General features: G+C 37.4%; 1 protein-coding gene across 4 annotated transcripts in view; it reads right to left on the bottom strand.

The window, feature by feature from the left end:
* Positions 1-5,080: 5,080 nt before the first annotated feature.
* The window catches only part of CAMSAP2 (calmodulin regulated spectrin associated protein family member 2), an 80,103-nt gene continuing 64,379 nt past the window's right edge, over positions 5,081-20,804 (bottom strand). For 2 of the 4 annotated variants that reach the window (XM_058808179.1, XM_058808181.1), the window contains 9 exons: positions 19,374-19,444; positions 18,796-18,865; positions 15,780-17,976; positions 14,580-14,716; positions 13,866-14,086; positions 12,754-12,853; positions 10,738-10,853; positions 9,475-9,593; positions 5,081-7,953 (listed from right to left, as the gene is read on the bottom strand). In XM_058808179.1, the coding sequence (XP_058664162.1) occupies positions 7,648-7,953; positions 9,475-9,593; positions 10,738-10,853; positions 12,754-12,853; positions 13,866-14,086; positions 14,580-14,716; positions 15,780-17,976; positions 18,796-18,865; positions 19,374-19,444 (3,337 nt within the window). In that variant the 3' untranslated portion in view covers positions 5,081-7,647. The remainder of the gene's footprint in view (positions 7,954-9,474; positions 9,594-10,737; positions 10,854-12,753; positions 12,854-13,865; positions 14,087-14,579; positions 14,717-15,779; positions 17,977-18,795; positions 18,866-19,373; positions 19,445-20,804) is intronic. The other 2 variants (XM_058808180.1, XM_058808182.1) reach the window with 1 other exon arrangement.

The raw sequence follows: 20,804 nt of genomic DNA, 5'->3' as shown, positions 1-20,804 counted from the left end.
TGAATACACTGCAGTGCACTGGCAGGCCCGGCCAAAATGGAGATGTGTCAATTTTCTGACAATCTGATGCGTGATTTTTTAATTTATTGGCTTTTTTAAAATTAGGCATGTGTACTATGCATCAGAGATCCATGAAAGGTTGTCAGGGATTTGTTGATTAAAGCTGGACAGGATTCTCTGTCACATTCACAAAATACCAGTGAGGTCAAGTCTATGTACTAACTGTTTTGCTGAGGATCTGCTGAAGGGCAGAGGGGAACTGTGTTATTTTTTGTCTCTTCTTTCTGAAGAGGAATACAAACAAATGTCCCAAAGGCTGTCCAGAGAGGAGTGTGCCTGGTTACACAGCAGTGACTCTCCCAGGCATGTGCAGACTGTTCCACATGTGCACATGGAACTTGATGGTTCCTTTTGTTCAAGTCCCAGCTTCACTTCCCAGGAATATAGATTTGCTGGCAAAACACTGAATACTTCTATTTACCTTCAACCTATTTGTTGCTTAGTTGCCTTTGGAGGTACTGCTTAAGAGAAAATTTTAATAATGATAGAAATGAAATTGTTTTCCAATACATATGATACAGCAGAGATGATAAACTTGGGGTAGTGTGGAATAACAAGATGTCTAAACTGAGAGGTGTGTTTAACTTTACTGAGCATAGATACAAAAAGTCCATTTAAAACTTTGTTTAACCTACAAAATTCTAGGTAAATACACATAGGCTTTTAAATTTAATCTTGATTTTAGAGTGGTTTTACCGTAGTTTACTAATCTTTTGTGAAGTTGCTTTGTTTTCAATGGAGGTCCTGAGACAAATCTGTGAGACCATCTCTGGATGGCTAGAAAAATAAAGGCTCTTCCCACTATGGACCTGAAAAGAAAATTATTAATTTTAAATTATTCTGTTTCCTGCTCAGAATGTTAGATCTTTCACAAGTAAGCAGCAAATTCCTATACTCTGGAAAGAGATTTCAAGAACTATCAGGAAGAAATATGGAAGAATAGGTAGCAGTAGTTGGTGGCCCTGCTTTGGGGGACAATCATACTGTTATTAAGTTTTGGTGAAGATACGTGTAGTAGCATTCTATAGGAAGAGAGCTGATGGAAGGTCTTGTTCTCTGGTTGTTTGCAAGTCTTTACTTAAGCACAGAAACGTGTTTGGGATGGTCTCAGCTTGCTTTGAACTCCCTGCTCATTGCTGCAGAGAAGGTAACACCCACGAACAGCAAAGCTTTTGGGTGTGGGTGTTAGAGAGCTTGAAAATCAGGATTCGTGGAGGAGGAGATCTGCATTGCCTAGTGACAAATCAGGGCGCTGCAGTCTGTGCTTGGAGCACCTCAGGAAAGAAAACAGTAATTGTGTGACTGCTTTACAAGTGTTGCAGGTGAGAAATGAGATGCTGGAGAGCAGCACTGTGGAAAGAGCCCTGGGGGTCCTGGTCAGTGGCAAGCTGGACACGAACCAGCAGTGCCCTGGCAGCCAGGAGGGACATCCCTGTCCTGGGGCACCAGGGACAGCACAGCCAGGAAGGGAGGGATTGTCCTGCTGTGCTCTGGGCTGGGACAGCCTCACCTCGAGCGCTGGGGCAGCTCTGGGTGCCACAACGTGAAGCAGACATTGAGCCCATCAGAGAGCGCCCAAAGGAGGCCCCGAGGATGGGGAAGGGCCCTGAGGGGAAGCCATGAGGGGTGGCTGAGGGCACTTGGGCTGTTCGGCCTGGAGGAGAGAAGGCTGAGGGGAGACCTCACTGCAGTCACAGCTACCCTGTGAGGGAACAGGAGGGACAGGCACTGACATCTGCTCCGGGGTGACAGTGGCAGGACCCGAGGGATTGGCCTGAATTTGCATCAGGGAGGTTTGGGTTATGTATCAGGAAAAGGTTTTTAACCCAGAGGGTGGCTGGGCAGGGCAGTGGTCACAGCAGCAGCCTGACAGAGCCCAGCAAGTGTTTGGACAATGCCCTCAGGCACAGCCTGTGATCCTTGGGGACAGTCCTGTGCAGGGCCAGGAGCTGGACTCAGGGATCCTTGCAAGTCCCCTCCAGTTCAGCTGATTCTGTGTGTTGGCCCTGAAAATGGGCCAATCTCGATTTTCTGTACTTGTAACAGAACCATTCAACTCCTTACATTTTATATTTACATGTTTTTGTAAAAACAGAAAAAAAAAATCTGTTCAAAACTCTATTCTGAAACAGTTTTTACTAATTTCAAGAAAGAAATTCCACAACTTTGAGGTGACAATTCAGCAGAATTCTTGCATAATCTATAGAATTTTTTATGTCAGCACCATAGCTCCAGTTTCAGGTAGCTTAAATAAGAAAAATACTGAGCCAAACTATAATCTGGCTTCAAGTAATTTAAATAATTGCAGGCTTGTGGGGCCTTGCCAGGTCTTGTACTGCAGACATTTAGATCAGCGATGATGAAGAAATAATAAGACAGAGCTGCTGTGATGGAAAGCTCTATATTAGCTTTCAGTCTTTCTGCAAAGCTCCATTAACTGTGACATAAAAGTACATAAAGATATTACTTAGTACATCTCCATGAAGTTCACATGCCATTAACTGCAAACTTTAACACGTGAAAAAAATCTTTCGATATCTTACTTAAACAATTTGTCAGTGGATACTGAAATGCTTATTTACCCCTAGGCATTTTACACATCAAGTTGTTTGTAATGTTGAATAGGAGTCTGAAGAAAGTTTAAAGTAACTTTTTTTAGTGAATGCTTACCTTATTTGTGCTGTTTTCTGCCCTTTCTTGAATCCTGATGGTGAATAGCTCTTCTGATCAGTAGCAGTTCTGTCTAGCATCCATAAGCGTTATCCTTGAATTCAGAAATTTGATTAAAGGACTCTCTCTCCTAAAGACTTTGTACTGAAATGTGCATGTTGTAGATGATTTCCTTACCTCTTACAGCAGTGATTTCGAGTGTAAGAGCTGCTTTTATTTCTGGGTAGAAGGAAATAAACTGGAGCAACTTCCCTACCATGTTTGACTCATTGCTGCAGTTGTCTAAATAAAACATGTATTCTTTTTTTCTGTATGTAAGCAAGTAAATCTGAGGGTAAATGTGCATTTGTATGTATGCAAACACACATAAAATATATTTTTACCTAATGGAACAGATTGCTTTAAAAAATAAATTTCTTATAAATGTACAAGTTAAAAATATATATATTTTCCCCTGCCATCTACACCTGGAAAAAGAGTTTATAGGGAACCTTGTTCTTTTGTTGTTTTTCATTTATTTGACCAAAAAATGTAAAAGCAACTGTAAAGGGCTGTGACTGTCAAGATATATCTCTATAGCCACAATTCTCCAAGCTGCTTATTCAGCTCATTAAATTAGTAGCAAGGCAGCAAAGAAATGTTAATTTGCTATTTGAAGAGATCTAAATATTTAAAGTTTAGTCTTTTTTAATAAATTAGAAAAAAGACATCTGACATTGATCTGATCAGTACAGTTGGATTTGAGAAACAAAGCTATTTTTTTCATCATATTTGTATGGCAATCGATCCAAAACCTTCTGTTCCAAGCATAATTCTCTACACTGGATCCCACAGCAGCACAAATTTTGAATCAGAAATTCTGTACAAATTCAGGCACACAGCACAGTCATATTATGTCAAATTAACCAGGGCATGAGCTGAAGTTTCTCAGGGACGGTGTTATTTGCCAAAAGATAGAAAAAAACCCAAAGTCTGTTTTAAAGCAGATCTGTACAAAGGCTGGTTTTAGATGAAAATTTTGAGCTGGGCTCACCACTGAAAAAATAGCTTTACTGGGTGCAACTGTGTGTTTGTGTCCCAATATAATTCCTTGCTTGTATCAGCCTTGTTGTGATGCTGTACAGGGAACTCACTGAGCTGCCTGAAAAAGGATCAGTTTTCAGGGAGAGGAGGGAAAGCTATTAATTTTCTTCCACAGTAGCTTTCAATTCAGCATTAAAAGCACTACTGTCAGATTGCTGGTATTCTTGAAGTTATCCTTCACCCAGCTCTGCAATTCTGAGATTCTTTATCTGTGTAAGTTAGCCCAGCAGCTCAGTCTGCCTGGTGACAGTGCAGGGATGTCATGGCCACTTTCAGCAAGTCCTTGCTCTTACTCTGCAACCCAGCAGAACAACACAAAGCTCCAAACAAGGCATGATTTGGACTGGAAAAATTACTAGTTTACAAATCTGGAAAAAGCTCCTCATTTTTTGATAGTGTTCTGTTCAAGACAGACTCACTAGCAAGCACAAACTGTTGCACTAGAAGTCACACACAGGCTTTATACAGTACCTTGACAAAGGTAAGACTTCACCTTGACAACCTTTCAGTCTGAAGCAAATCTTTTTACCTGACCAGTATGTTTGTGTGGCTTTGGAAAAATGGAAGCTAACCAGAGCCTCAAAGTTTATAAATGACTTAAAATTTTGAAATTCACTTCTGAAGAGAACAGGGTAACACCTTGTTGTCCTCACAAATGAAATATGAAACCTATTCAATTATTCAGTAGCCTTCCTCTGATAACATCAGAAATCTAGATTATCTATGGAAGTATGGCCAAAGATGGTAAACCAAAGAAGAAATTGTAATGATGCATAATATTTCTAACAATTTCCACATTGCTGAAATATGAGAAGAAACAAGCTTTAAACTTTAATGTCAACATTTAATAATTTTAGTTTCTATTTAGAGGTAAGCAAGAAAACAAAAAAATGTTATTTTGGTGCCATGCTTTTATTTAAATGAAAGGAAAAAACTACACTGTACCACATAAGTAGCAATGACAATATTTTACAGCACAGCATTTGAAAAAATATGGAAGCTATGCTCCATAGAAGTGGACAAGTAAGCACACAATACACTGTACAATTTTCAACAGTGCCCAATAAATCAGAATTAAATAGCTGAATTTGGCTTTAAACAGCCAAATAATAAAAACTAACAGTCATACTAACATTAAAAAAAAAAATAAAATTCAGTAGCTATTATGACTGTTAGAAGATGAAATTCTGCTCCAAAAACTAAGACGAGAGTTTGGCAATTCAGTCGTAGCAACAATAATAATACCCCTGATGAAAGCACCAGTGTGTTCTGGAAAGGTCAGTGATAAATACTGGCCTTTATGGAAAGCTTTCTTTTTTTTTTTTTTTTTTCTTTTTTTTTTTTAAACATGATCCCAACCAAAGATCCACTGTAATTAGAAAATTTGCAGGCTTAAAAAGGAAAAGCATCTCTAGCTTTACTTTTCCTGTATTAAGTAAAACCTTATACTGCGAGCAATGAAATTTTCAACTGCATTATTCACATTCTACTTTTAGACATTGCACAAATCTTTAACCTGTTGACAAATGCAAATTTCATAATACATTCAGATATATTTTAAATTACTCAAAGAATTCCTGTCACGTATTTAAGCTCACTTTGATTAGGTTGATGCATGTGTCTTTATGGTGTTGCAAATCTTCAGTTAAATCATAGAACAGATTTTAGAAATAAAAAGCCTCCCATGATAAAACTTCTTTTGAAGTTATTCACCATATGTGTGTCAGTTAATTCCAACCTCCTGGTTTCTTGAATCACTGTATATTATACACAGTTTCATATTGTTATTCAAGATGTTCCTACAATGGTATCTGTAGGAAGTGTCTAACAGGCAGAATGTGCAAACCCTCTTTCCCCCTCTTTTTAATATTATTTATATCCTATATACACAATATGTATACACTTGAATTATAAGAGTTACATATCCTGGTGATATACATGCAAACAGTAGGAATCAGCTAACCACAAATAGTTTTGAGCCACATACATATTAAACATGTATTTTAAAGTGTTTTTTCTTTTTTTTTTTACAGTTTTAACAAATATACATAAATATAAGAACATAAATTACAGTAAACTGACAGCATTTTTGAGAAAATGTTTATAATCCAGATGCACTGATGCCTAAGGCCTTAGATTAATTTAAAAAAGTACTGTTCTAAACTGCTTAATGACATCTCATTCCTGTGCATCTTTAAGTAAATGAGCACATCGTAGTAGTGAGGCAGTTTCTCTCAAAGCAGTTTAATGAGAGAAATACGAACATCATTTTAGTCTCCCATGAAACTGAATGGACTACACACTCATAGCACAATACTGTCTTATGTGAATGGAGTTGTCACAACACTGAAACAGAACAGAATCACAAATCATTCAAGTCTTTTCCTGAGAATGAGATTTCCCTCCCCCCAACAAATTCTCTGGTGTACGATGTTATCAAAATAGCCACAGATTTAGGGGAGGCTTCAAGTTTGTGTTTTCTTTTTTTTTTCAGAACACTGCTATGTTAAAAGCAAATTATAAGAGAAACAAACGCTGAAACGGGGTAGTGATTTATAAAATAATCAAACACTGTTTTGAAATAAAATGCAGCCCTTTATAAATAATACTGAAATATGCCTAGAGTTTGGTTTTGCAAATGGTCATGTAACAGATTTACTGAAATGTCAGTTAGGCTTTTTTGCCATACATACTTAAAAATTGCTGTGTCACAAGACATCACCTGTTAGTGTCAAGAAAACAATTTACAAAGACACACTGAAAATTATCAGATGTCTGATTCAAGTCTGAGTTGGCAGATTGAAGGCAGGAAGTGGCCTGAATCTTAAAATCAATGGGAATTAGATACACGACTTCTCAAAGATCTGTGACTTAGTGAATTCTGTGATTCTTCTGACTATATAGTGCTCTGTTAGGCAACGTCAGGGATTTAGTTCTGAATGTTTCATGAGTTCCTGTTCCTTCCTTGAAGAAGCAGGACCTGACCGTGTGCTCTCTCTCCAGCTGGAACAGTGCAAAGCAATGAATGCACACTGCTTAAACCATTTCAGAGACCTACCCAATCTTTTTACTTTGAGTGTTACTGATGTTATGAACATGCACATGGTCAGTCATTACATCTCAGATGGCAACTGACTGAAACATAAATAATTGCATCACCTTTACCCTGAGTTGTTAAATAATTCATTTGAAGAGAACTTCAAGCAGTTCAAAGGTTTTTCCTTTACTGTTTAGTTTATAAGCAAATCAGTACTATTGAATTGAAAAAGAATTATAAATGCACAGGGGAAGGAATCTTGATTTTGTTACAGCACGCAGTAAGGATCTTGGAGAACAGACCCATTCAGCTGTTATTCAGTGACATACAATTTATCATTTAGTCTTTACTGTAAGTCAATATGCAAAGATCAATGGTATTGAGAATATTAAGAAGTTTTTCTTTAGTGAAAGAAAAATATTTCAAGACAAGCACAAATACAAACATATAAGGCAACAGATGTAAAAAATGTAGTTTGAGTCACTAAAGAGGAACATTCAGTGCTTCAGTGTATCTAATCAAAATACAGAGCAAATATACTCTATATGTTGCATTAGCACATACAAATCTCCACACAAGTCAAACATTTCTGTAATCACTCATAATTATTCACCTAAGAGTTATCTTCTGCACTCCTAAACACTGTGTTTACATTCCAGTTGGACATGATAATAGAACTTGGTGTCCAGTTTTAAGTTCTAAGAGTCTTGTTGGCAACTAGAAATCTATTTCCTATAGGCAGTAAAGATGAAGTGCAAGTTTATCATAATTGTCTCAAGCAAATTTTTTCCCATCTACTATGCCTTGGTGGGTAAGAGTTTCTTAGGAGTTACTGGTCTCTTGGTTTGCCACAAATGGCTGTGAATGGTAATTGCATCAACACTGGCAGACAAAGTTTTGGCAGGTATGTGGCTAAATTGCTTTCTATCAGAGTTGTATTTATATAGTCCCTCTATCATTTTCTTTGTGATAGACTTGGGACCTATTCCTGTTAATTTATTGATTTCTTCAGTATCAGGGCAGTATGTGTACAGAGATCTGAACTGGCAGCCTGAATCCCGGAACAAGATTAAGAAATTATTGGCATCAGATTTTTCCATTTCCTTTAAAAGAAAGAAAGAAAAAAAGAAAAACATTCAGAATATGAATTTTGCATTGTAATTAGAAAACATTTCAATTCATTAGATTTCATTTTGAATCAGTTTTCTACTAGAGCTGAAACTTATGTCTAACTCTGTCCACTAAAAGACCTTATTTTCAATCATTAGAATTTGCTAAGCTTCACCCATCTGAATTTTGATAGGGTAGATATTCATGTTAACCAAAACCTAATTTATTTAGACAATTTCAGCTATACTTGTTTAGTTGTACCTCAAGAACAGACATCCCAAAAGTCTTTTTGTAGACCAAATAAAAATTCTTTTCATCATCCATTTCATCAAGTTGATTTAATACTTGCAAGTTTGGGAACAGGAAACTTGAAATGTGTCTCTGTATGTCTGGAAGATCCTCTGGTGCTAAAATGGAATTTCAGTCTTCCCTAAATCCACTCAAGCTTGGTCAAACCATGAAGTCAGTTGGAATGTATTGAACAGAAGTTCTTAATTAGCTGAAATCTTCAGATTCCTATTCCACCTACAGACCTCCTGTGGGACACATGCCTTGAAACTCACAGCTTCTATCAAGTGATGTATGCTTCATCGTAGAGGTAAGCATGACATTTGTGCACCTATTTTTTTCTGGGTCATTCTGAGGGTCATTTTGCTCCCAGTTACTTAAACTGCAGGAGTGTGTGCTGATTCCTGACTTGGTATTTCCAAAAAGTGTCTGGAAAGGCAGAGAAAGGAGCATCTAGACATGGATGCAGGATTACGAAGAGAAGAAGGGGCAAGAAATACTACTGTGAAGTTTATTCCAGAAATGAAATTCAATCTGGATTCCAAGTGTCTGTGAGGTTTGACATCAGTTAATCTGTTGTATTTGTGATACTTGGTAAATGGAACAGTCCTGTTACTCTCAAGGCTCAGATTCTGTGTTACTACTTTTGCCTGGGAACACACTGTCCCTGCATTTTTACAATATCTGCATTTTCAGAAAGGTTTATAGCAATGTAAGAGAGAAGACTGGAAGGCACCTTCCTATAGTACAAAGTCCTGAATTTGCCCTACTGCTTGGAAACTGGAGAAGAGCCTAGAAGGGATGTATTTCAATTCTTTCTGTTCATCTGTATTTCAATTCCTTCTGTTCATGAGGGCCCTGTGCGTTAGTTCTAAAGTTTCCAACCTGAGGATCTCCATGTATCAGAGAAAACAACTTAATGAGCAAATTATGAAAGCCTAGATATTGAAGTTCCTCCATAAAACAACCAATAACTATTAATTAAACATGTGAATTAATTCAGCTCCCTGTGCTGCATGTACAAAGTACCAGCTCTTGTTCCTACAGCACTGGAGAACCTTTCTGCCTACACGGGAAGGAAGTCACAGAAGTTAATCCCTTCACTGACTCCTGCCATCATCTCTAAGGTTTCCTTTCAGTGTCTGCATTTATCATTCAGAGTCTCCATAATGTTTGACTTTGGTTTGACATAGGTGTTTGTGCTTTTAGGGGAAAAATATTCTTACCTCCAGAATCTTTTTCTTTTGACCTTCATTCACTTTTCCAGCCAGGCAGCAATGTGCCAGTGCATTCTGAATTATATACTTATTAGATTTAGCACTGGGTTCTTTGAAGAGCTTTGGTCCTATGCAAAAGGAACAACAAATAAAGTAAATTAATCAATAAGCCAACAAAGAATTACTTTGAATGCTGTGAAGCACTTCTGGTGTGGAACTTCTGCATGCATAGAAACACAAATGCAGGAATAATACAGAATAAGGTTAGGGACCACAAATTTCATGAACAAGTAAAATGTCATTCAGCTGTCACTGAATTTACTTACAAATGTGTCTTTCATTATTAAGTCATTATTATTGGCAGCCTTGGTAATTTTTTTCTCTCTCAGAGAACCTTTTCTTTTGCTTTTTCTAAACAAAATTTCAGTTGTCCAGGAGAGAGCAAAGTCTTTTTCTTTTCCTTCACCTGTGATTTCAAGGTTATGAGGTATAACAATGAGGCATATGCAGTGCTTAGAGTAACTGTTGCCTGTTCTCTTTGGAATTCCATAAATGTTTTACCCAGAATCAGGGATTAAAAGATCCGGCTTTACACTTGACAGGTTATTCTGTCTGTAAAACGATTCATCTGGCTGAAGTAAAAATCTTCTGGTTGATTTCTGAAATGTCTGTGTACTTGGGTCAAGTCCATTTAAGAAAACTCAACACATGAGTACCAATTAGGAAAATAATGTGCAAGCATCAATTAAATTTAAGATTAAATCTGTTTGTCTAAGCTTTGGGGGAAAAAACCCTAGAAAATACCTAACCTTATGCTACTCTTCTCACAAACAAAATGATATTAGGTTGGCAAAAGTGGAGCTTTTATAAGGCTGATGATGCAAGGTCTTGGCAGTATCATGTGTGGAATAGAGAAAATATTTGATTCATAATATAATAAAGAATGAGTAGTCTGATCATAAAGTTCTTAATAAATTGAGTTGAAATATCAACACTTTGTGCTTTGCTAGAGACACTCTGAAGTACAGAATGGTGTGTGAGCTCATGTGCTGTTCTGAGCCTGACTGCAGTTTATTGTGGTTATCACAAATGCTATTGAGTCAGTGCCTTTATTTTGGATTAAAAATGTTAATCTTGTATTATCATCCTCTACTTTGAAGGGTAAAACTCAGTCAAGTTTTAGGAAACTAAATCAAGGTAACTGAAAACTTTTCATGCATAGAACCACTATGTTCTATGGCAGGTACTTTTCTGATCCTTGTTGCCACTGACCTGTGTATTCTGTAGCAGAGGCGACTGAAGAAGTTGTAGATGCATTTTCCCAATCCTTTTCTCCATTACGACTCCCGCAGCGACTTGGGGATAAAAATCCTTCCACAGATTCAGACCTAAACATTAGTTTTAAAATCTATTAAAAAATTCACAATGTTCAGCTGGGAAGCCTTCTGATATGAAAAGAAGGCAAGATAGAACACAATGACTTGAATTATAAACTATAAACCTAAATGCACAAAATTTAGTGTGTTTTGAGTGATGCAAGAAGTTGGTCTTTAGGTGAGGATATGTTAATTTTTGGGCTACATCTGAGGGACAGAGACCTAATAGATGTTCTTGGTTGTGAAACAGAATTACTAAGTGGAAATTTGTGTTACTTTTAACATGTACTGGCAAACCAATGTTATCTCATGTAGTGAACAAACCAGTTCTTGATAGAATAATGAATATGAAGTAAAAATTCAGTTCATTTACACTTATGACTGCAACAACTGGCAGTGAGAACTGCTGTATTTAAGACAGCAAAACAATTGTTTTCACATACAATAGCTTCTGGTGCTGTAATTCTTCAGGCTGCACTCAAATGTGGATAATTTTGCATTTAAAGGTTTAAACAAGATTGTCACGTTTTCTTAAATTATTACAAGATATTTAAAATTTTTTGATTGTGGCCACTGCAAAAGCCATTCAAATTTGCAGCTCGGAATGAAAGTTTGCTAAGTGAGAAAAAGGCACAGAATAAGGAAAAAAAGTGGTATCACATCAAAATTTGTGTGCATGCTCATTTTCAGTAAAATCAGCAGCAGATGAAAATTAAATTTATAATATATCCTGTGATTAGCACCTCCATGAAGAAGGTGACAAATGTATCACTGAGAATCTCTCAGTGGGATCATCAAAAACAATGGTGATGTGAGGACAAGGTGACAATATGCATTTAGAAAGTTACTGAAAATTCTTTCAACTCTGTTGCTTTTAAAATGTTTTAAAAGTTTCAATCCCCTAAACAAATCCAAAGTCTGAGGAAGATGTGCTGCTCATTGAAAGCACAGTACAGCACTGCACAACTCCAGCTCCATACACAGGGGTTATCTCCTGCAAAGCCCGTGTAGATGAGCAACATCAAGTCTTTTGTAATAGCAATATAGCTGGAAGAAATCCCCCTCTCAATTAAAACGGCTAATTTTTAAGAGATGACAAGAGATATTAGGCTAATTGAATCATTTATGAAAGTTTCTTATGTAATAACTGGAAAGTCAGTTCTTGAGACATCAAGGTAATTGAGAAGTCAACTGAAGCCAGCTGCAGGTTTGTCAGAGCTGATGAATAATGTGTAGTGGCCATGAAGACACAACAGGCAATAGCAAAAATTGTAGTACTCCTTATCAACTCCTTCTCCTAGTTTACTTTTCTTCACTTTTTTCTTTTTTTATACAAAGAAAATCGTAATTGTCTGAATATTATCAAATAGTTCACAGAAATGGTGATTTTCCTCTGATGACAATATGGGGTTTGTATTAAATTTTTTTTTCTATTATTTTCAGGTGGTTTTTAAGGCAAAATAAATTCTGGTGTTTGGAAAAGGCTGAAGTCCTTGTGAGCATTCAATAATTCCCCGTACAACTGCTAAAGAAAAAAAACCAAACAGAAAATACGCTTCTATGTTAAAAAAAGAAAAGCAGCTATGTAGTTGCATGTAGCATGCAGGTTTAGCAAAATACCCATAGGCTGAGACTTAGATACAAGCAGGTGAATTAAAGAGGCTGTGTGAACAGCATTTTGCTTTGACCTCATTTATACCTGCCCAACTGGTTCACTTGGTACAATTTGCAAAACAAATGATGATGGCTTGGTTCCCGAATGTCTGACAGTAGAAACCATCCACGTCTCAAATGAGGAAAACATACCTGTTCTCGGAGTACACAATATATACAAGACCTCTAAAAAATTCATGCTAGTTTTACATAGCTGATTACAAAATTTTATTACATGAAATGGTTATTTTAGCTTTACCTTGGTGTTCTCTTGCCTGACTGCACACTCTCATTGTCCCCTGTATTCAGCGATGCCAGTGAAAGACTAGATACTGAAAAAACACGATAAAGCTGTGAACCTGGATAAAAACAAAGTTAAAGCTTATAAACCTATGCAAGTAGGAGAGTCTGTTCATCAGACCAACACCAGCATCTGAAAGTCAGTAAGGGCTTTTCTACATGATATACCTGCATGCATATGTGCTGCACTTCCTGTAAACACCTGCTGCTACCCAGCCTTGGGGAGCACTGGGGATGGGCTCAGCCTAAGCACTAATGGGAAGCACGAACATGGGAATATTGGCACTATGCAAATCAAAGGATGCAATTAGAGTTAATAAGTCCTCTTGAAAGAAAGCTTAAGAGACTTAATTTAAAGCTTGGGATGGATTCTTGGAAGGTCTTAAGGAAATACTTTAAATTACACTGGAAGACAGACGGAAGCAGCCAGAGAAAACGCAGCACAACAACAAGGGTAGAGGAGTCTGTAACAAAAGGGATCACTGAGCAATCTGGTTATTATTTTCTAATTGTAAATCGATAATACTTCTTCCAGCCCACTACTGCAAGTTCTGTTGTATCTAAAAGAATGCTAAGTTATTCCACATGGTTAGTGTTGCTATGTTCTTAACTATACATGCAGCTGGTGAGCAAAATAGAAAAAAACCATGAAATTTAAAAGTAACTGTCAAGTTTTAATTTTGTCCATATTGTGTGAGTTTAAGTATTCTTACCTTATGGTCACCATTTTATTTATTGATCCCTTATCTCCCAACTTTTATTCATTCTTAGCTCTACAGGTGCAAGAAGAGATTAGTGAAGAAAACATAGGTGTGCATGAAACTTGCAACACATATTCATCCCTCCATTGGGGTTTCAGAGCTAACATTTTCGTTTGTTTATATATGCATGCATGCATAGCAGGTAAGTGACATTCATCTTTCCATTTCTATGCCAGATTTTGCTTTCCAGTTTGGACACGTGCAGTTTTAATGTAGCACAAGACTCATAAATGCCCGTGCTTGTTAGGACCAAAACCCAAGCTGGTGTTTCAGCATGAACAGACTCTTTTTCCATGTAAACATTTGTTACCTGGTGGGCCTTTGATTGGTGTCTTAGGTGATTCAATATGATCTCTGTGAATAGATTTTGGACGTGGCTTTTTCTGTTTGATTGAGAGGGAACGTGGCTTTATGACAGTATCCATGTCTTCCATAAGCTTTAGTTGTTTCCTTCTCATGTATTCCTGCTTAATAAATTCTCGCCGTGCTCGTTCATCCTCCTTCTTCTGACGTTCTTCTTCTGTTTTGCGTCTAAAAATGACCAAAAAATTTCAGCACTAGAAGCTTTCCAAATAAGGGATTTCAGCTAGCACAATGAGGACAACACAGGCAGCAGATTTTTGGAATTTCAATGTTCTCAAACACCAGTAAAAGACAATTGCTTTTAAATTTTTTTGCAATTTTCAGAGAGTTCAAACTTTTGGGGATATTGCTGCTAATAAAACCGAACACAGGTTTATAGCTGTAACTGAGTGAACCTTGTGCATTTGTGCAGAAGGAACCCTGAGGGATACAGGCTCCCTCAGAACTGTGCTCTGAGGAGCTGTGCTCAGGCCAGCACAGGTCCCAGCCTGAGAGAGCTACAGACTGATGCCACCTGCTGTCCTCCTCTGCACATCTGGCTCTAGCAGCGAATAACTTGGATATTAAGATGCAATTCTTTGCCATGCAGGTTACACTTTTAACTAAAGACATTTTTATGTTCACCATTACTGATCATTTGAATAAGGACATGTAGTTTTACCTTGTCTCTTCCTTCTTATGTTCTAGTTCTGCTTCCAGCTGCTGCTTTCGAAGCAAGGTCTCTCTTTCCCTTCTCAAACGCTTCTCCAACAACGCTGCTCGTTTCATTGCCATATCATTTTCTGCCTTTTGATCATCCTAGCAACCGTTTGTGAAGGAAAAGGACCAAAAATATGAATACCTCTAAATTCAGCAACTGACTTTGCCAAGTCATTAGACACTTAATTCTGTACACTGGGTATCCTAACATAGTCTTGCAGTATTTGGAATAAGTTTATTTATGAAGATTTTTCTTAAGACTCTTAAAAACTTCATATAGGAATTTTTCTTTCCTGAGTCAAACAAAATTCAACACTGATATGAGAAAACTTGCTAAGTGACATATTTTAGTTTTGAGTAAGATCCCACAGAGCATAAACTTCTTCTTTCAGCTTTGGAAGAGTCTACATGTATGAACATGAAGGTAATTATCACAAACCCCAATAATTATGCACCATATAAAAGTAACTTCTGAGTAAGCCAGGTGTTTTGTTAAAACTGAGGAATGTTTCCAGACAAGCTAGGTCCATCTAGATACACGATACAAAATGTTGGGGTATTCTAAGATGGCTAAGTCTAGACCACTGTCTTACAATAGGCATTATAGTTAAAAGCCTGTCTGAATACAGTTCTTTAATAAAAAGTCTCCAAGAAGTGCTCCCAAATACAAACTTCAAAAGGGAGTCTCAGCAGACTTACACTTCCTTAGCCAGCTTAGAGAGGAAAAAAGGCTCTCCAAAGTGCAATTAAAAAATGTGAATAATTAAAAAAAATGCAGGCTGTTATGTAGTTCAAAAACTTTTAGTTAAATTTGGGAGTGAGGTGAGGAAGTGAGGGTGAGATGTGAGCACGCTTAATCAAGATCACCAAAAACAGGTTAAAAAAAAAAAATCTACATTCAGCATGAATCTTCCTCACCAAGACCTCCAAGCACTCTTCCATAACTATGCATGGAAAGGGATACTCTGACATGCTCAGAACTGCAATATGGTAGAATCTCACCGCTCTTATGATGCCAAATTAATCAAGTCCAGAAGACAAGCCTGCACATTTAGAGTTGCAGTACTATCTGCTTTTACTTCAATCATCAGAAACATCCATGTTTCACTTAAAGATTTAAACAAAGCTTAAAGCTGACACACACATCCACTAGTTCTCTTACCTTAAAAAAGAATCCACAACATACTTTCTGGTCATCTTCAAACTGTTCTCTATCACTCTCACCTTCATATTTCTCAACAGACACCTCGCTTTTTTCTGGTGGCTTCAAATCTGATAGGGAAACTTCAATTAAGTTAGCTGTTTTGGGAGCTGGAGGTGGTAAAATGGGTTGGTTTAGCTGATCATCATTTGGGGTGAGGCAGACTGTTTCTGTGATAGGCTGAGATAACACTTCAGAAACATTAGATTCAATAGGCTTAATCTCCTTTTCCTCCAACTTCTGCTCACCCTGTTTTGGCAATTTTGGTCCTTCTTCTTTTGCTGCCTCTTCTGTAGGCTTGACTTCCTTCGAAAGATTTCCCTTTAACTGAGGTTCACTTACATGTTCACCATCATCTCCAAAGCAAACAAATGATCTGGTCTGAATGGGAACCTGACTGGGGGAAAACCTCCTCAAACGGGGAAGGCTGTCCACAGAGCGTGGGGCAGTCAAGGTACGGTTTAGAGGCGTTATTTTCAGTTCATTTGGCCTAGGAGTCCTTTGCATTTTAATGTGAAAAGAGGCATTCTTCTTGTTGGAAGATTGTGGAGATTGATGTGTAGAGCGAGGAGATTCCTGTGAGAAAGGAGCAACAGGAGCTGGAGTTCCTCCTTGCCTCGAAGAAGACTTAAAGTCCCGAATCTGCTTCTGAGGAGAAGGTTGAGGAGGAGAAATAACCCAAGCCTGTTGCTCTCTCATCTGCATCAGCATCTCCTGCTGAAGGGACAGACGTTGCATTTCTTGTTGTAGAAAGTGTAGGGAAGAGTTCAGTTTTTCAATGGATTTTGTATATTCTAAGAGATCTCCATCATTAAGATTTTCTTCTGAGGGGCTTGCTAAATTCCATTGCTTTTCAGCATCTCCAGAAGTAGCAGGAGATTTTAACCATTTGCTATGAGAATTTTCTGGGTTTTCTTTTATTAATTCTGAAGTCTTACTAGTTTGGTCATCTGATTTTTGAGTTTCTTTTTCTTTCAACCGATTGCTGTCAGTGAATACCTTCTCATCTTCAGCTCCCGCTGCTTCCTCTCTGAGAGGCGATACCCCGTCCCCTTTCTTTTTCACAACATTGAGAAATGCTGTTCTTCCCATTTTCTGCCGCTGCTTTGTGAATGCAGCTTCAACTTTCTTCTTCTGTGCTTCAATGGCTCGCCTCTTTTCCTCTAGCTTCATCCTCAGCTGTACCATTTCAGAAGCCAGTAACTGTGTAGTGTCTCTTCCTTGAGGAACAGATGCCTCCTCAGGAATGTGAGCCCAAGCAACCATATGAGGGATGTTCAGCTCAGAACCTTCTGGTGTGGTTTTCTGAGAACTGCTTCCACTGCTTTTACTATCTGTGTGATTCAGCTTCCTGAATTTCTGCTCAGCAAAGCTGGTCATTTTAACCCCTGAGCTGGAAGAAGCACTGCTGCCTGCCTGTGATTTAGTACTTACTGAGCTGGGACAGGGACTTAATTGATCTCTGTGATTGCTAGCCCGCATGTCGTAATCCTGGAGAAATTTAGATGGTTCCTCCATGTCAGAGTCCATGCTTACAGTGTAATCTCTCAGAGAAGAATCCTCATCCATTGTCTCTGGGATATCTTCTGATGGGACATGTATTCCAGTATCTACTTCTGTGTTGTCAGTCACAGGGCTCAGAGCACCCTTAGTGTCTGTGATTATATCTGGGGTAGTCTGATTGGGTTTAATGTTTGAATTCAAGATGCTCATTTCCCGATTGTGAAGGAAGAACCCATTTGTAATTTGGTCTGTTTGGAGAAGTCTGGGAGATTTTTCAGTGTCATGAATTATCTGCAAAGCCTCCTCAATGCTCGGAGTCTCAATCTGATTGCCAAAATCATCCAGAACTGCCCTGTTTTGCAGAGCTCCATTTGGAAACCTGTAGTGTCTGCTCTCGTTGTAATTTCTCTGATTTGCATTAAGAGACTGATTGGCCTTTGTCATGATCTTTTCCTCTTCAATGTCTTGATTCTCCTCTTCTCCATTTACTGGTTTGAAGGATAGATTTTTTCTAGGATGCTTCGGCACGCGGTTGATGTTTCCTGTAAGGCCTTCATTGCTCACAGATCTAGGAATTCCTCTGCTTGGAGCAGATGCTGGAATGCTTTTCTCTTTGTCAAAAGGAATGTCAAATGAAACTCCATGTAATGATGACCTAATAGAGATCAGAATAAAGAAAATAACTGAGCAACTCATGATTATTAATAAAAATAACAAAATCTTTGTATTTGGTTTTAAAATTATTTTAATTAGAAGTATTAAAGGCACTGTTAGGTGTACTGTATTTTTGCCTACCTTCAAATATAATAAACAAGCATATATTTTTAGATAGATTTTTTAGATGGATAAATAGCTGTAAGTTTAATAATTTTTTTAAAAGCACAATAGAATAGAATATAACAAGATTTTCTTCACACTCAGACAATGCTTTTTACTACTTTGGAATAAATTCTGGGCATTTTAGGAGTATAGGAATGGCCACCATAGATCAGAAGGAAGGTGTGAAAAGACACAGTTTACACACCACTATAACTCTTACCATTTTAACTTTGGTTTATACCCCACAGATTAAGAGTTTATGACTGGTCTAACTGAAAACTAAAACATTCAGGCTGATTGTTCTTAGCATTCCCAAAATAATACAAGCTTAAATGCTATTGAGATCATTAGCCATGTTACTGTTACCCACATTTAGTTCAGTGTGATGAGTAAATATGAACATATTTAACACTAACAATTCATATATCTGAAGTATACCTCTTTTAGTGTAAAGAATAAATTATTTACTTCTGAAGATTGTTTCATATTAACCAGTTTTTAATCCATGATATGGTTTTATGTTTCTTTTTCTACTTTTTCAAGCAGCTTACAAGAATTCTCATTATAGGACTGAAAATCCAAACTACAATGGAGCATTTACTACTACTCATAACCAAACCCCAGTATTTTGTAACTGGCTTGTAAGACTCCTTACCTTTTCTCTTTAGGCCACGTCCCTACTTGCCCATCTACATAAGACATTGATGTGGACCTTCTGATGACTCCTAAGTGAAACAAAAACAGGACCCACTGTAACTACTGTGAAAAATGATTTTAACATCACTTTCTGTTGCTTTAAGAAATTGATCTGCTTACCTACTCAGAACAGGCAATGGCAGAAAAGTGTTTATATATTGAAAACACAACTAAAACCAATTTCATCCTGAATATATATTTTACCCCTCATCCCTCAAAGAACTTACTAATGTGCAAAATATTATACAAATCCTACTAAAATATGCCACAAATACTTGTTGTAAGCCATCTTCCACATAATCAAAACAGAAGTCAAATTAAAAAACCACACACAATGCATTTGGTACAAACACAATCTTCCCACTTGTACATTTTATAAATTACAGAAGTCAATTATGTAAATGAATTACTTTTTCATGTAAAGGTGTCCCCCTATTTCTGCATAAATGATGTTTGAATAAATACAAGCAGGATAGCAATTTACTCAGAAGATGACACCTGTCTCACTGCCTCTCCCAGCCCTTTGTGAATTGTTACCTGGAACAGATGAATAAGGCTGCTGGGGTGTATGCAGTTGGTGAGGGGGTGTGTAAGCTGGACTTCCCAATCTATAAAGCAAGAGACATTAACTTAGAATTAATACATCAAAAGCCACAATACAAAGGCCAACCAGTCACCCTGTTGTTGGCCAAGACAAAGACAAGATTCTTTTTTATTTTTTTGTGATGAGAAGGAAAGTGAGGTGTAGTTCTCTTCCGGAAATATTAATTTATCAATTAAAAAGAGAACACAGTAATAACTTTGGACTGGGACTAATGCAGGTGGACCAAAAAGTCAAAAAGGTATTTTTTGTACACAGACAGCTGTACAGACCTGCAGCATAAGTTTTGTTAATGTACTTGTCTCCTGATTTATTTCATGTAAATGCCTCTATTAGAAGGTTCCATTTTTTAGGCTTGATTTCAGTAAAAAGTCAAAACAGACATGAGCAAAATGAGGCAGCTTCTACTGGCCTCAAAACTGAGTGACTGCAGCCAATATCACATACTTTCCATACATTTCTATTTTCAGTTGCTTAGTTCAAAACTTCTGCTTTGTGTCTGGACTCCAACATGCACTAGAAGTGGATAAAGAAGACTTTGTGATAGACATGACTTTATAAATAAAAAAATACATTCACTACTAAAGGAGTAATTATAGAGATTTCCTCTGTTTCTACTTATACAGATACTTTATTTGGTTTACAGAGAAGGTCTGTAATTGAGTAGCTGTGTTAATCCAGGATGGGATTAACATAATTCAATGTTTTGATCAAGGTGCTTTTTCATGATCAGAACAAAGACACATGCATAAAGACAGATGGATTTGTATGTAAAACACTTCTAGAGAAGCCAGACTTCAAACACAAGCTGGATTAAATCCTTTCATGGTTTGAATTTTGTCCACTGAATTGAATAGGACACTCCCAAACTCACATTTTTCAGAATATTTGTCTAGTGTTATTATATATACTGTATAGTGTAGAAATGTTTCTAAATAATATTTGCAAGAAGGATACTCACATCAATTTAAGAAAAACACCATCTACAAGAGCATCTTTCACAACTATTTATTAAATTATTCAATATAGGTTCCCTTAAATTCCTGATTTTTTTGTGTCAATAACACTACATGCTAGCTACATGACATGTCTGTTTTAAATGGCATTCAAGATTTCTGTGAAAATTATAAAATCCTAATGTCTGTAAGTTATGTTAAAAGAAAAGCATACTTTCCAAATTTAACCCCACAGCCTGTGAAAATTTGCTACCATGAAGAGAATCTATACACTTAATTTTGCTTAGGAAAGAGACTGATTCTGGCACCAAGCCTGGGCTCCATGGCAACCTCAGACACTGTAACACTGCCACAGTCCCACTCCCTCCTCTGTGCTGGCTCTGCCTCTCCAGCCCATGCTCTGAGTCACTC

This window comes from Ammospiza caudacuta, chromosome 7 (assembly GCF_027887145.1).
Source record: "Ammospiza caudacuta isolate bAmmCau1 chromosome 7, bAmmCau1.pri, whole genome shotgun sequence".
In the NCBI taxonomy this organism is placed as follows: domain Eukaryota; kingdom Metazoa; phylum Chordata; class Aves; order Passeriformes; family Passerellidae; genus Ammospiza; species Ammospiza caudacuta.
Note: the sequence above shows the minus strand (reverse complement) of the source record. Positions and strands in the feature narration are given on the sequence as shown.